Source organism: Oreochromis aureus, linkage group 4 (genome assembly GCF_013358895.1).
Source record: "Oreochromis aureus strain Israel breed Guangdong linkage group 4, ZZ_aureus, whole genome shotgun sequence".
NCBI classification, from domain to species: domain Eukaryota; kingdom Metazoa; phylum Chordata; class Actinopteri; order Cichliformes; family Cichlidae; genus Oreochromis; species Oreochromis aureus.
In genome coordinates, this window is record NC_052945.1 from 13,213,092 (window position 1) to 13,229,149 (window position 16,058).

Below are 16,058 nucleotides of genomic sequence, written 5' to 3' on the forward strand. Positions count from 1 at the left end.
ATCTGACATTTGAAGCAGCTGGCAGCTGAATGGAGAGAAGAAGAACAGAGGACTGTCAACTACCTTGTAAGAGGCCAGGAAAGCTGAGGAAAACTCTGATGGATCAGTAAGATAAAAGGCATGAAGAAACTAGAAAAGAAGGAATTTCCACAGCTGGCAGTGGGATGAAATGTAAATGCGCTTTTTTGGTTTCTTAGATGTTAAAAGACTGTTGAACTGTGACAGTGCGGCTGGTCCAGTGTTAACAGCGGAGGTATAACAAACTGCAAAGCTCATACGCTTCAGACCAACCTGCCTACTTGGCCATACCAAGTGCATTTAATTTAAATTTCATGCTGTTTAAAGAGTGCAGCCAGACACTTTAATTCAATTCACTTTTATTTATATAGCGCCAATTCACAATAACAGTTGCCTCAAGGCGCTTTGCACATTATTCCATGCAAATGTCCACTTCAAATTTAATCAAGGCCACATATGAATTACTTGGATGTTTGCTATCCCTCTGGATCTTATCACACACAAAAATGTAATTCAATTAAATTAATCTTTATTGCATTAAATTGTTAACAGCTGCATGCCAGCACTGTGGTGTATGGATATATTCAACCAGAGCAGACATGAGAGACATGAAACCATGCCCGGCTTTAACATGCTTGTTGATTTTTTTTTTTTCAACAGATGTTGTGATCCAGAAACTTTTTAAACACGAATAATCTCGAGTTACTTTTTAGTATGATAATAATAATAAACAATTACAGAGAATGAGATCAGGGTCAATGTTTTCCTTTAAAGGCTGCAGAAGAGTTTTGCAATTTGTCAGCATCTTAAAGACATGACAGCCTAAAACTTTGACTCACAAGTTACAACTTTTTGAGACTGACATCTGGAAAAAACGTGAATTTAAACATGAAATATAATTATCAAGGTTGTATAGTTTGATTTGGGGGTTTTTGCGTGGATGCTAACTGAACATTAACTGAAACCTTCTTAATGCTGTTTTGGAAAAGACTTAAACCCCTGTCTGTGCATAAAATATAATAATAAAATATAAAAATGTATATTTTTAAAAAGCCTGTTTGTTCATATATACAGTGAGCATCCTGTCGGGTAAAAATCAAAGATGAAAATGACTTCTCCTCGTGTTGAGATATGAACCCGCAACATCTGGTATAACAATTCACCTCACTGTAAAATCTCAAATTCTGTTTCTGTTGTCAGGACCGTTCCAAAACATTCAGTCTGTCAGTTCTCAGCTTCAAACCAGACTTTGACATCTCTTCCTCGCCCGCATCCAGAAACAAAGGTAAACGGAGAAAGACGAGAAAGCGATATGTGTTTCTGTCCGTGTGTGCATGTGCATCATCATCACCATCATTAGCTGCATCCCTGGTGGATGTCTTCGGGCGCAGCGGTCAGTCTGTACCAGCGATAGAGTGCCTGATAAAGAGAAAACGTCAAGCACAAACTGGCGTATGAGGCTTCAGAGTGATGGAGGGCAGAAAATGCCACAAGAAATGAATAATTTCTAAATGAATCAGTTTATAAAATAATACAAGTGTAATAAATCAGAGCATTCAATTTAATTAAAAGTCTGACAGAAATAGATCATGTTTTATTAATAATCTTCCCTATTTATTTATTTATATTTAATTTTCCACTTTTTTGCCCCATAACAGTTGAGATAAGAGGAAGAAGACAGATGGATGAATGGATAATCGATTGATTGTCTTTATTATTCTCTTTGAATTTTATATTTAGCATTTTTCTTCATGCAAATCAATCAGGAGGCTCAACATCCAAGAGAAATGCTTGCTTCTAGAGACCTGAGGCAGCTGGCTAAGCTATCTATCTAAAACTTATACAGCTGCTCAGTACTGTTTGCAAGCAAATAAATTAATACTGAAATACATTAATACATTAATATTATAAAAGAAAAAAGTGTCATATTTTATAAATGAACATCTACACTTCTATTTAATAATCCTTTTAATTTTGACTGTCTGACTCTTCCATACACAGCAAAGTAAATCTGGATATACACTAAAAAAGGAAGCAGATGTACTCTTCTTATGCAGTGCATTATCTATCATTACTGACCTATGTCATCAAGCTGCTCTTTCGTCAAACACCATGACAACCGCACATAATAACCGGCTCACCATTAGATGACTTTTTGCACAGTTTTAACGAGGTCATGTAACCTGTGCATCAGTTAGGAATAAGCAATTTGAAACTCAAGCTTTAACCACAAAAAATAAATAACTAAAATTTTCATTAAAAAGAGCTGATTTGTTTCACTTACGCATTAATCTCATGGTGATATCAGTGACTTAGCGAGCTGGACTTCTTAAGGAAAGTTTATCTGATTTTTGTTTGACTATACATCATGGAAAAGGCATCAAGCGTGGAGCTGTTGGATCCCGAAGACAAGAATCATCACTCAAATTCTGACACTGATACAGGCAGTGAGTAAACCATAGGACATGGAAAAGATATCAGTTTGTCTTGTAAAGCTGAGCATGATGGATTGTGCATCGCTGTACAATATAATACTCAGGAAAATAATACCTGGAACGATATTAAATAACATGAACCCACAAACCCACATACAGCTGCTGAACCATGGCACACAACTTTTTCTCTCTGTCTTTTTTTAAGCAGAAATTGTGTCTTCACACAAATCCGTCGGCCTCCTGGTTTAAAAAGCTGCTGAGTGTCTAATGAAAGCACGGTCTTAATGAATTCAAGTGCATCTAACTGTCTAAGAGTCTAGTACCAGCTGAAGCAGCCAGGTTAAGTATTCCTTTTTAAAAGAGGCCTGACAGGATGTCTGATGTGTCCAGCAATAACTGCGCTCATGCGGTGAGAGAAGTAAATAAAGAGACAAATTACTGACGAGGGAGTGTCTCACAAGCTTGTTTTCATAATTGAATCAGCCTTGTTTTCTTTTCCATAAAGCCCATCATTTATTTTCTCACTATATTCTCAATCCTGACTAATGAAAATGAGAAAAAGTAACGTTTCTGCCACAAATTTCCTTTCTAATCATTTTCTCCAACAAATCCCACTATGGATCCAAGGGGCCTCTTCCATCAGCTGACATAGCACAAGAGGCAGGGTCCAGTCCATCACAGGCGCTCACAATGTAGAATCACCAATTAACCTAGCATGCCTGTTTTTTCACTGTGGCAGGAAATCAGCGGCGGAATAGGGAAAAACATGCAAACTCTGCACAGGCAGTGGAGAAAGTGCTAACCACTGCACTACTGTCCCGCCCTCACATTCTTTCCATAATATGAAAATAAACAGTCTTGTCTTGAACCAAATCCGTTGACAATCTGCATAATTACAAATACACTTTATATAAATATATTGGCAGGCTGTTTTTCAGTGTAACACTGTCCCCCAGAGGGCAGTGGAGGTTTTGTAGCATGAAGATTAATTTGTCAGGTTCAGGATATTCATTCAAGAGACAGTTTTGAATTTAATGGAAATCCATTTATTACTTTATTAGCCTTATATAACCTTAGGTGATATTTATAGTTGCACAGTTCATGACAAGTGAAGTACCACAGTGGTGAATGTAAATAATTTAAATCGTCTCTGTTTTTAAGAAACACCACATTTCGTCACCACGTTTTTGTCTGGAGCTTTGGATGTTATTACACAAGTTGTTTTGATTATGTGTTATGGATGGAAAAACGTAGCATGAAGATTTTCTTTCCGTCTCAGACTTTTGAGGGTTCCACTCAACCCCAGCTCAGTTTGTCGAGATCAACCTGTGCAGCATGGAGGGCCATTAAAATCCTGAAGGAATAGCCATGGCCGTAGGATAACTTTCTTATGGCACCGTCAGGTAACGACCATCTCACCAAAATGCTGCTTCAGCTGCTCGAGGAATATGAAGGTTAAGACTGTGTGAGGGATGAGGCGGATAGCTGCAGGAACAAGACCCTGGACACAAATCAAAGCACTATTTCAGTGTCTTAATACTCTGTAGGTTACTACAGCACATAATTAGAAAGAGCTGTGTAAAGCATCTGCGTGAATGTGACATCCACCTTGTAGAACGCATTCGGCCCCAGCTTTGCTGTTTCTGTTAAGCAGTGAGACACGCTCTGCAACAAGGAGACAAAACACACAAGAGACATGCCAAGCTGTGTCATTTTCCCCATAACCAATGAATAAAACATACATAACATCAGAGTGATGAGGGCAGGAGAACTCAGCGACCTAAATAAGCCAAACTCTCCTGCAAAACCAGATAACAGGAAAAGTCATTTTAAGACACTCACCCCATACTGAACTTCTGAGTTCATTAATCTTGTTTTAACAACATCCAGCGGTTGACAGAGGATTGTAGCAGAGCCACCCTGCGCAAAAAAGAAGAACAGAGGGCTTATTTCAGAAAATCATGAGATGTTTTTCTTGCTATGCTGTGACAGACATGAGTCACTTACTGCAAACACACTCGCCAGGAAGTGAGTGAGAATGTTGTCAGTCAGGTAACCAGTAGCCAGAACCAACTCTTTGGACTGGTCGTAGCAGGCGAGCTGCAGGAGCAAAACACACATGTGCTGCGTTAGTTGGCTCGCTTGTCTGTGATGCAGCAGGCAACTGAAAATGTTACTCATCAGCGACAAAACAAAAAGTCATATATGGCTTTCTATTTTGTTTCTTTATTTTTTAAAGAAGCATATAATTTCCAAGAAAATGCTTTTAAAAAATATCAGTCAAATAGACCTAAAACCCAAAATGTAGTTTTGGTTTAAATGCTGCAGGCTGATCTGTGTCCTTCCTGCCACAGAACAAGAGCAAACTACACAGTGGATATACAGTTGTGGTCAAAAGTTCATGGCTACTCATCATGGGCATAAATGTCATGGTAATTTAGGGCTTTTAATGATTTCTTTGAAGTTTTCTTTCTCCAGGGGGGAATGATTGTGCATAGATCTTTAAAGACGTTAAAAAACAAGAATTGGATGCACAAGTTTTAATTTATTTAGGATTTTCTCCAATCCATGCAGGGTCAAAAGTATACACACAGGCTCAAACATCTACACACACTCACTTAAATCTTAATAAGTGATGCTCAAGGCCCTACAATGTTTTAACTAACTTAACAACACCAAGGCCTGTTAACATCTCGTTAGTGATCATGATTGTCTCCAACTGGTAGTTTCTCTTTGCCAGAGAAAAAGGAATTTCTTTGACAGCACTTATTGGACTGAGCAGTATTCAGAATTTTGGCATTTTGCATGATAATTACATGCACTATAATTTTTAGGATTATACTGACCGATTTTAAAATTTAAAAAATACCAACATTTAAATGTATAGATTTTTTGAACTGAACTTTACGTGTAGCCTCTAAAATATATTTCCCTATTCCCTATTTCCCGTTAAGAAAAACTGAATAAACACAGTTTAATCAGCTGACTATCTGCATATTTCGCCATTACAGATTTATTTATGGCAATTATTGTCGGGCATGAAAATGATAACATTAAGGCTATTATGGTTCTGTCTTACAGTTTGCTGTTACTGCTCAAAAATTCACAGTTTCCCTACATTTGTAGTTACTGCTGTCTTGTAGGGCAGTTTATGACTTTACCTGTCCAACAGACACCAATGCACCTCTAGAAGAAGCCATTGAAGCACCTGAGAACAGTTTCCTCAGCCCCTCTAAAAAGCACATTTCAGAAGGAAAGAAATCTTTAGTCAGTATTTGTTCTCTTGAGTTTAAGGATTGTGGATTTTAAACTTGTGACAGAACATACAAAGGAAATAAAAATAAAGCTTTAATGGCACGTAATCTATGGAAGCTTTTATGGACTTTACCTTCCTTACAGACACGTAAGAGCCCATCAAACACATGAGCATAACTGTAAAAAGGGAAAAAACTATCTTACAATATGGTTATTTGGATGAAAAGAACTATAATTGTCTGTAATTATGATTCGGGATGTATTCCCATTTTTCGTGCACTTACTTTCTTCTGAACTCTGCTGCCATCTTGACGTCATTCTGCATTCTGTAAAGATGAGAGATTATAAAGCCGGTTGTCTGTCAGCACGTGTAACCTTAACACTGATTGTCATGCTTCTGCACTCTGGGAAAATTGACCATCTAAAATTGGAAGGCTTTTGTGCCACCACAACTCTTCTTCTCTTTCTTCTGTAGTTTGTACTTTTCCCAGCTGTCTTTCTTTCACTTCACAACATTTCTGCAGGTACCTACTTTGGATGTTATGTTAAAAAACCCATTAACTTGTGTTTAGAAATATATATTCACTCATAGACGTTTGTTAGATAGTACCATGTTTGACCACTTTTGCATTCAGAACTGCCTCATTTCTTCATGGCACAGATTCAACAAGGAGCTGGAAAAATTGCTCTGAGATTTCGGTCCACGTTGACAAGATAGCATCGTGTCCGATGCTGCAGATTTGTCAGCTGCACATCTATGATCTGCATCTCCTGTTCCACCACATCCCAAATGAGCCCTGGAGGCCTTTTTGATACAGTACGTGCTGGACATTCAGGTTGCATGTGGCATTTAAATGATGCTCAGCTGGTAATAAGGATCCCAACGTTTGCACCACAAGCAGCAGCATGATGATACCAGGATGAATCAATGTTTTCCTGTTGTTTATGCCAAATTCTGACCCTACTATCCAAATGTCAAAGCGGAAAAAGTCATCAGACTAGACATTTTTCCAACCTTCTGTTGCCCATTTTTTTCTTTTATTTATTTTCAATTTTCATAACAATCTAAACACAAAATAGCATACACTGGACATGGTTACATCTGTGCAATCAGTAAGGAGAAATACAAAAACAGAAAAGTACCCAAGTACTAAGAACAAAATAAATAAGGGGTTGTGTAAAACTTAGCAGAAGCACAAAAGAGAAAGAGCAACTATCCGTCAGGTTCTGTCCTTTGTATTCTCCACAACCTCAATCCATCCATCCATCCATCCATCCTCATCCGCTTTATCCGAAGTCGGGTCGCGGGGGCAGCAGCCTAAGCAGAGAAGCCCAGACCTCCTCTCCCCAGCCACCTCCTCCAGCTCATCCGGGGAACACCAAGGCGTTCCCAGGCCAGCCGAGATATAATCTCTCCAGCGTCCTGGGTCTGCCCTGGGCCTCCTCCCGGTGGGACATGCCCGAACACCTCACCCAGGAGGCGCCCAGGGGCATCCTTGTCAGATGCCCGAACCACCTCAACTGGCTCCTTTCGATGTGGAGGAGCAGCGGCTCTACTCTGAGCCCCTCCCGGATGGCCGAACTTCTCACCCTATCTCTAAGGGAGAGGCCAGCCACCCTTCGGAGGAAGCTCATTTCTGCCGCTTGTATCCGCGATCTCGTTCTTTCGGTCACTACCCACAGCTCGTGGCCATAGGTGAGGGTCGGGACGTAGATCGACCGGTAAATTGAGAGCTTCGCTTTTACACTCAGCTCCCTCTTCACCACGACGGACCGGTGCAGCGTCCGCATCACTGCAGCCGCAGCACCAATCCGTCTGTCGATCTCCGGCTCCCTTCTCCCATCACTCGCGAACAAGACCCCGAGATACTTGAACTCCTCCACTTGGGGCAGGAACTCATCCCGACCCGGAGTGGGCACTCCACCCTTTTCCGGCTGAGAACCATGGCCTCAGATTTGGAGGTGCTGATCCTCATTCCTGCTGCTTCACACTCGGCTGCGAACCGTTCCAGTGCGAGCTGGAGGCCCCCACCGATGAAGCCATCAGAACCACATCATCCGCAAAAAAAAGCAGAGATGAGATTCTGAGGCCACCAAGTGGAAGCCCTCCGCCACTTGGCTGCGCCTAGAAATCCCGTCCATAAAAATTATGAACAGAATCGGTGATAAAGGGCAGCCCTGGCGGAGCCCATCACCCACCGGAAACAAGTCCGACTTATTGCCGGCAATGCGAACCAAACTCTTACAACGGTTGTATAGGGATCGAATGGCCCGTAGCAATGGGCCAGACACCCCATACTCCCGCAACACCTCCCACAGGACACCCGAGGGACACGGTCGAATGCCTTCTCCAAGTCCACAAAACACATGTAGACTGGTTGGGCAAACTCCCATGCACCCTCAAGTATCCTCGAGAGGATAAAGAGCTGGTCCAGTGTTCCGCGACCAGGACGAAAACCGCATTGTTCCTCCTGTATCCGAGGTTCGACTAACGGACGAACTCTCCTTTCCAGCACCCTGGCATAGACTTTCCCAGGGAGGCTGAGGAGTGTGATCCCCTATAGTTGGAACACACCCTCCGGTCTCCCCTCTTAAAGATGGGGACCACCACCCCGGTCTGCCAGTCCAGGGGTACTGCCCTGATCTCCACGCAACATTGTAGAGGCGTGTCAACCAGGACAGCCCTACAACGTCCAGAGCCTTCAGGAACTCGGGCGGACCTCATCAACACCAGGGGCTCTGCCACCGAGGAGTTGTTTAACTGCCTCAGTGACCTCGACCCCAGAAATTGGCGGGTCATTCCCTCATCCCCAGACTCTGCTTCCTCCTCGGAAGACGTGTCAGTGGGATTAAGGAGGTCTCAGTATTCCTTCCACCGCCTGACAATTTTCTCAGTCGACGTCAGCAGCGCACCGCCAGCACTATACACAGTGCAGGTAGAGCACCGCTTTCCCCTCCTGAGACGCCTGACGGTTTGCCAGAATCTCTTCGAGGCAGTCCGAAAGTCTTTTCCATGGCCTCCGAACTCCTCCCACACCCGAGTTTTTGCTTCAGCCACTGCCCGAGCCGCATTCCGCTTGGCCTGTCGATACCTGTCAGCTGCCTCTGGAGTCCCACAGGCTAACCAAGCCCGATAGGACTCCTTCTTCAGCCTGGTGGCTCCCTTCACCTCTGGTGTCCACCATTTGGTTCGGGATTACCACCACGGCAGGCACCAACCACCTTGCGGCCGCAGCTCAATGCAGCAACCCGGCAATGGAGACGCTGAACATGGTCCATTCGGACTCAATGTCCCCGTCTCCCTCGGAATGTTGTTGAAGCTCTGCCGGAGGTGTGCGTTGAAGATCTCGCGGACTGGGGCCTCTGCTAGACGTTCCCAGCACACCCTCACTCACGCGTTTAGGTGCACCGGGTCTGTCCAGCGTCCTCCCCGCCACCTGATCCAACTCACCACCAGGTGGTGATCAGTTGACAGCTCAGCCCCTCTCTTTACCCGAGTGTCCAGAACATATGGTCGCAAGTCTGGTGATACGATTACAAAATCGATCATCGACCTGCGGCCTAGAGCATCCTGGTGCCACGTGCACTTATGGACACTCTTATGTTCGAACAAGGTGTTCGTTATGGCCAAACTGTGATTTACACAGAAGTCCAATAACAAAACACCACTCGGGTTCAGATCAGGGAGGCCGTTCCTCCCAATCACGCCTCCAGGTCTCGCTGTCGTTACCCACGTGAGCATTGAAGTCTCCCAGTAGGACAACAGAGTCTCCAGGTGGGGCACCTTCCAGCACCCCCAGGGACTCTAAGAAGGCTGGGTACTCTGAACTGCTACTCGGGCGCATAAGCGCAGATGACAGTCAGGACCCGTTCCCCGACCCTGAGGCGCAGGGAACAAACCCTCTCATCCACTGGGAAAAACCCCAACGCACCGGCAGCAAGCCGGGGGATATTAGAATACCCACCCCAGCCCGCCGCCCTCTCACCAGGGGCAACTCCAGACTGAGACAGAGTCCAGCCCTCTCCAGGAGACTAGTTCCAGAGCCCAAGCCATGCGTGAGGTGAGCCCGACTATATCTAGCGGTACTTCTCAACCTCACGCACTAACTCAGGCTCCTTCCCCACCAGAGAGGTGACATTCCATGTCCCTATTGCCAGTCTTGGCAGCCGGGATCGGTCCGCCAGGGCCTCCGCTCCTGGCCGCCGCCCGACACACATTGCACCCGACCCCTATGGCGCCTCCTGCGGGTGGTGGGCCTGCGGGAGGATGGGCCCATGTCTCCTCTTCGGGCTGTGCCCGGCCGGGCCCCATGGACTAAGGCCCGGCCACCAGACGCCGCCCTCGGGCACCCTCCCGGGCCTGGCTCCAGGGCGGGCCCTGTAACCCTATCCCGGGCAGGGTAAACTGTTCCCTCGATGTTCTTTTCATACGGGTCTTCTGAATCGCTCTTTGTCTGGTCCCTCACCCAGGACCAATTTGCCATGGGAGACCCTACCAGGGAGCAAAAGCCCCCAGACAACATAGCCCCTGGGATCCCTGTGACACACAAACCCCTCCACCACGATAAGGTAGCGATTCACGGAGAGGAACCTCAATCCACTCTTGCTGAAACTTTCATTGACAGTTATTAGTCCTTAACCTCAGTGATTCAAAGGAAGCAGTGTCTTTAACAATTCTATAAATCTGGTTTAGTGTGGCTCCTCCAATGGCAAAGAATAACCTCTGAAGCACGGGGTAAAACAGCCCAAGCTCCCAGTAGGCACAACTGAGGCAATTCTGGTAAAGGCCTATGTAGCCACTCTCCAATACAATGAATTACTTGAAGATCAACAGTCCCTGAAATACTCCGACCAGCCTATCTGGCAGCAACAACCATACCACCTTCAGAGTCGCGTCAGTCATCTTTCTTTCCCATTTTGATGTTCTCTTTGAACTTCAGCAGGTCATCTTGACCACGTCTACATGTCTAAATGCACTGAGTTCCTTTCATGTAATTGGCTGATGAGATATTTGTGTTAATGAGCAGTTGGACAGGTGTACCTAATAAAGTGGTCAGTGTTCGTGTGTCCTTTGTTACTTTTAGGTATTTTTCTTTTTCTATTGTTGTTTGTTTTTTTGGTGATCAAGCGCTCACACAAATGTACGGTGGACAGAAACCACAAAACTGCAAAAGTTAAAAACAAATACATTTTTAAAATGCTCAAGATAATAAAACAGCCACTTAAATGGACAAGAAGAAAGTAAAAATAAATGTAGGTTTTTATTTGTAATATGTTTCATGATTCAGTTTTAATTTAATCTTCATTTAAATGTATATTGAATATTCATAGAATTATTATGAACCACAAAAATACATTAGATTCTACACGTGAAGTGCAAACAGATACAAAGACATAAACACTGTATCTCACCGGACATTCACCAGGTCAGTTGGGGTTCCAATGAAACCACCTGTAAAACCTGATGAAGGAAAAACAACATCTTCAAATAAAATTTTCAGTATAAAATGAAACAACATCTTTAAATAAAATTTAAGGTATTTTGCACCATTTACCTCCAAAGGCACCCAGGAGGACTTTCTGGTGGAAAGGCATAGGACCTTTGTTTTTTCTCTTCATCTTATCCCTGACGGTCTCGTAAATGGCAAATCGTGACAAAGAATATGTCATCTGGACAAATGAATAAATAAAAACAGCTATGTCAAAGAGAGGAAGCGCGTACAGCTGATAAAGATTTTATGGAAATGAGTGTTGTTTTTGACCTGCCGGCAGAGGGAAGCAGTGAGCCCGCTGTAGAGAGCCAGAAAACCCTCTCTTCTCACTACGTTAAGTGTCATCCCAATCATCCTCATCCTCACTTCCTGCTGTGTTTGCAAGTGGACCTGGAAGCAATAAGAATCAGTGGCACTTTTAGTGAGAATTGGCCTTAGAGATATGTAAAGTTCCTGTCTTTAAAACCGTTAATATCTAGTCTGAAAATATATCTCACGCCCTGATATTACTAGCACCATTCAGTCCGCATCCTAAATTAAAGAAAACCAATGCAATAAGTGGATAATAGCTGCAAGAAATGCAAAATTGTGCCACTAAACATACACTACAAATGTTACTATCATTTAAAGCACCTTAAGGAATCAAAGCAAGCCTAATGATTGCCATAATAAAGGCAATTTGGCTGCATAATAGTCTCGTCAGCCTAGTGAAATTCTAAGAAAGTGCTAAAATGAATATTGCCACAACACATTATTCCAAATTTTATCATCAGCAGGTAAATAGAAAACCAAAATAGCCCAGAGCCACGATGAAAAAACATCTCAGACACATCAGTGAGGCCTACCTGGATCTATTTTGTCTCTGCTGAATGGAAGGATTGTCCTCTGGTGTTAATTCAAATTCAATAAGCTCTATAATTTACCTTTATCAAATCCAGTGGATGGGTTACACAGGCTGCTGCACTGGACGAGACTCCACCAAAATACCAACGAGAGACGCGGTTCTCCTGCATGCTGTCAGTGAGGCAAGCTCCAGAGGGGGAAAAAGGCAAAGGGTCGACTTCTCAGAGGCTCAAAGGACAACTTTGCCCGAGGGTGCTCTTTTCATCTTTTTTCCCCTCAGCACTTCTGGTGATGCGTGGCCACAACTCATCTTAAAAGTCAACGGGAGTCATCTCAATGTAAATCTGTATTTTGGTTTCTTTTGAAGCAGTGGACAGACAAATATAATGAGTGTGCCTCCGTACTTACTCCATGTTTGTGTGCCAAGAAGAAGAGGGGTGCAGCTGGTTCATGGGAGAAAGTGTACGTGACCAATATAAAAATAGTAAGCGGGCTTGACCGCTGCTGTAGTTTTGAAATTGTGGCATGCCGACACACCGACACACCGACATGGAGCAAAGGTCTCGAAGTTTAAACAAATATTTGTCAAGGATAGATTTTTCTAATTATAGCATTCAGACTCCAGGTCATACGCACAAAAGGTTACAAGGTTACAACATTTTGAACAATGGGTCAGTGATGCACAGCAACATTATTATTTTTATACTTTTCTGAAAGTTTCTACAGCTAATGCAACCGTTTGGGTTGTTGAACATGACATGATTTTAAATGAGTGTTATGAATGAGCAGCCTGGCACAGCAGCACGCGGGCTGACTCAGAGGGAGGGCACTCATGACAGATGATACAAACAGCAACTGGATACCCACTCCAAGTTGGAGCAAAGGTAAGATGTGAGCAGACACAGGCAGGCATGGGTAATGACAGCTAGCAATAGTTAGGGCTGAGATTTAGGTTTCTGTCCCATGCTTTAACATGAGTTGCTGTTGCTGGGCCTCTTTCAGAGAGCTGTGTTTGATCAGATTGGGGGTGGTTGCAATTTGGCCTACCGTCTGTGAAATAAATGAGATGGGCAAAACGATAACTGCAAGGTCCAGAATAAAAATGAAGTTGAATGAAGAACAGGCTTAACCTTCATGCTGATAGGATTTATTGCAGGCCTGCTCCATTATTTTCTGCTGGCTGTAGCTACACCGGTAACTGAGATTGCAATCAAGTCAGACTGCAGACATTAATCTACTGCACATGAATCCAAATCTTTAAGGTTACACTGAGATTAAATAACAAGGACCAACTAGGAGTTAGGTCTATATGGTTGTTATATTGCATTGATGCTGGAGGTTGCAGTTGGTGGACCGTAGGCTGACATTAGTCACTTGAAGTGTAGGAGACTGACCTCTGCTTTATGGTAAATTGCTGCATTAAATTGTGTACAGCTGGATTTTGTTTTTATCATGAAGTGCGTTAAAACGAAACCTGTGACTGATTTAATGTGGTGACTTCCTTCAGCAGTCCAGGCCAGGCTTGCAATGCTATGACCCAGCCAGAAGCCATCATCACTAACACAGCAGAGTATCATTTTCATTCTCCAGGACAATTTCCTATGACTCTCATCAGGACTAAAGGGTTGACAAGCCATTTCTTTTACATGTTCTTCACAGAGTTTTTAATCACTTATGTTGCATTGCTCTTTCTCATGTTTCATCTGTACACATCTGTCTTCATTCTTCCTGCTCTCCATCTGTGCTTTGCATTTGTTCTTGTGACAGATGTAAAAACAGACTGTTTTCTCTCCGAGGAGATTTAGATGTGTCACAATAGATTAAGTCCGGGTGTTGACATAAAAACTAAACATGTTAAATGATCAAAGCACTAAAATTTACAGTCAGGTTTAGCCTTAAAAAAATAAACTAAAAGCAAAACTCCATCATGTTTTGGCACACATACCTTCATCATGGAATGAAACAGAGTTAATGAAATCACTCGATCCTTCTACTTTCCAGTGGTGTTTCACCATTAGGGATTTCCCATTAATGGCATTCCCCCAATGATAAGCTTCCACCAAGGATCAAAGTGGAATATTCCACCAGTGAAAAGATATAAGAGCAATCTTCAACACCTGGACGGATACAGGAGCCCAAAAGGATCAATAAGCCCAGAATATTCACCAATCCAACAGGAGTGAAATACTCTGTTTATTCTCAGCACTCTGTGTGCTAAAACACGTCAGTTCCCAAGTCCTGAATCTTTCCTGATGCTTCAGTCACAAAAAGTTACTGAGACTACATGATTAAAACAACGAGCCAACATATCTGCTGGGGAAAAAGCACTATAAAAAACTGTTATATTAGCATTATACTGCCATGATAGCAGGTGGGAAATTGAACCCCTTTAATATTCTCTACATACTTCTTGACATGCTCCTGCTTGCACCCTCTAGTGTTCATAAGTACAAAGCACCTGCCTCCTCACCTTCTCCTATAATTATAATTAATCAGATATTGTTTATTTTTATATTCAGTTTTTTACAATCAGCAGTCTGCATGTGATTTTGTGCAGGGTTAGCAGTTTATGGTCCTTATGTGAACCCTTTGAAGAGACAGATTCTGCAAGAGGAAAAGAAATCCAACACTAGTTTTAAAATAACTGTGTATAATTTTTCTTCTTTACATGCTGACTGTTGCAACTACAGACCAACTTTAACATACTTTTAAAAAAGTCTGTGTTTTTCCAAGTAGTTGCAGACAAAATAAGTGTCTACCTACAGCAACTCAATGCATTTAGGCATGTAGACATAAAACGGGCAGAATGGGAAGCAGATTTAAAGGACTTTGAATGTGACATAGTTCGTATTGACAGCTGGGCTGGACTGAGTACTTAACTCAGGGGTGGGCAATCTCAGTCCACGAGGGCCGGTGTCCCTGCAGGTTTTAGAGCGCACCCTGGGTCAACACACCTGAATCACATGATTAGTTCGTTACCAGGCCTCTGGAGAACTTCAGGACATGTTGAGGAGCTAATTTAGCCATTTAAATAAGCTGTGTTGGTTCGAGGACACATCTAAAACCTGCAGGGACACTGGCCCTCGTGGACTGAGATTGCCCACCCCTGACTTAACTGCTGATCTGCTGGGGTTTTCTCACATGACCATCTCTAAGGGCTCTTCTGACATCTCACACTGAGATGTCAGAAGAGAATGAGCAGTTTCCTTTCATCTGATAGAGCAGCAACAATAATTTGAATAACCACTTGTTACAACCAAGGTATGCAGAAGAGCATCTGTGAACAAATCAGACCTTGATGCACATGGGTTACAGCAGCACAAGACCACACTGGTCGCCACTTATGCCAGATAAGAGCAGGAAACTAAAAGTAGAGTTTGCACGGACTCATGAAAACTGTTATTTGTTCCGAAGGCAAAAGGGGTTCAGAGAAAGGTATGCCTAATTAAGTGTTCAGTTAGTGCAGGGGTCCCCAATCCCAGTCCACGAGGGCCGGTGTCCCTGCAGGTTTTAGATGTGTCCTTGATCCATCACAGCTGATTTAAATGGATAAATTACCTTCTCAACATGTCTTGAAGTTCTCCAGAGGCCTGGTAATGAACTAATCATTTGATTCAGGTGTGTTAGCCCAGGGTGAGATCTAAAACCTGCAGGGACACCGGCTCTCGTGGACTGGGATTGGGGACCCTTGAGTTAGTGTAAATGGCATAAATTACTTTCTCTCCAAATCATAAGTCACCACAGATATTGAAGCTTTTTTCCTCTCTTTTAGGAAAACCTACTCATTTGTGTTCATTTCAACACTAAGGTTTACTCAGAAACAAAATGACATAAGTGCTGTTATCCAGCGTTATTATGACCTCTGGTGGACAACCACAGTAAAGCATAATCTAGTGAAATTCACTGTTCCACTATAAATGTTCAGTCAACACAGCACACATGAAATCTTTTGATTACACTCTCATCAAGTTTTCCATAAATTCAGCCACACAACCAATAACACATAAGAGCAAAA

The 16,058-nt window shown here is 43.1% G+C and overlaps 1 protein-coding gene across 1 annotated transcript; it reads right to left on the reverse strand.

Annotated features, from left to right (window-relative positions):
• Positions 1 to 3,494: 3,494 nt before the first annotated feature.
• On the reverse strand, positions 3,495 to 12,547 carry slc25a10 (solute carrier family 25 member 10). The gene is made up of 12 exons (XM_031736535.2): positions 12,452 to 12,547; positions 12,124 to 12,353; positions 11,471 to 11,590; positions 11,264 to 11,378; positions 11,121 to 11,169; positions 5,993 to 6,034; positions 5,842 to 5,885; positions 5,615 to 5,685; positions 4,461 to 4,553; positions 4,296 to 4,373; positions 4,062 to 4,118; positions 3,495 to 3,954 (listed from the first exon to the last, which is right to left on the reverse strand). The coding sequence occupies exons 2-12, from the start codon at positions 12,211 to 12,213 to the stop codon at positions 3,853 to 3,855; spliced, it is 861 nt and encodes a 286-aa protein (XP_031592395.1). The 5' UTR covers positions 12,214 to 12,353; positions 12,452 to 12,547; the 3' UTR covers positions 3,495 to 3,852.
• Positions 12,548 to 16,058: the final 3,511 nt, after the last annotated feature.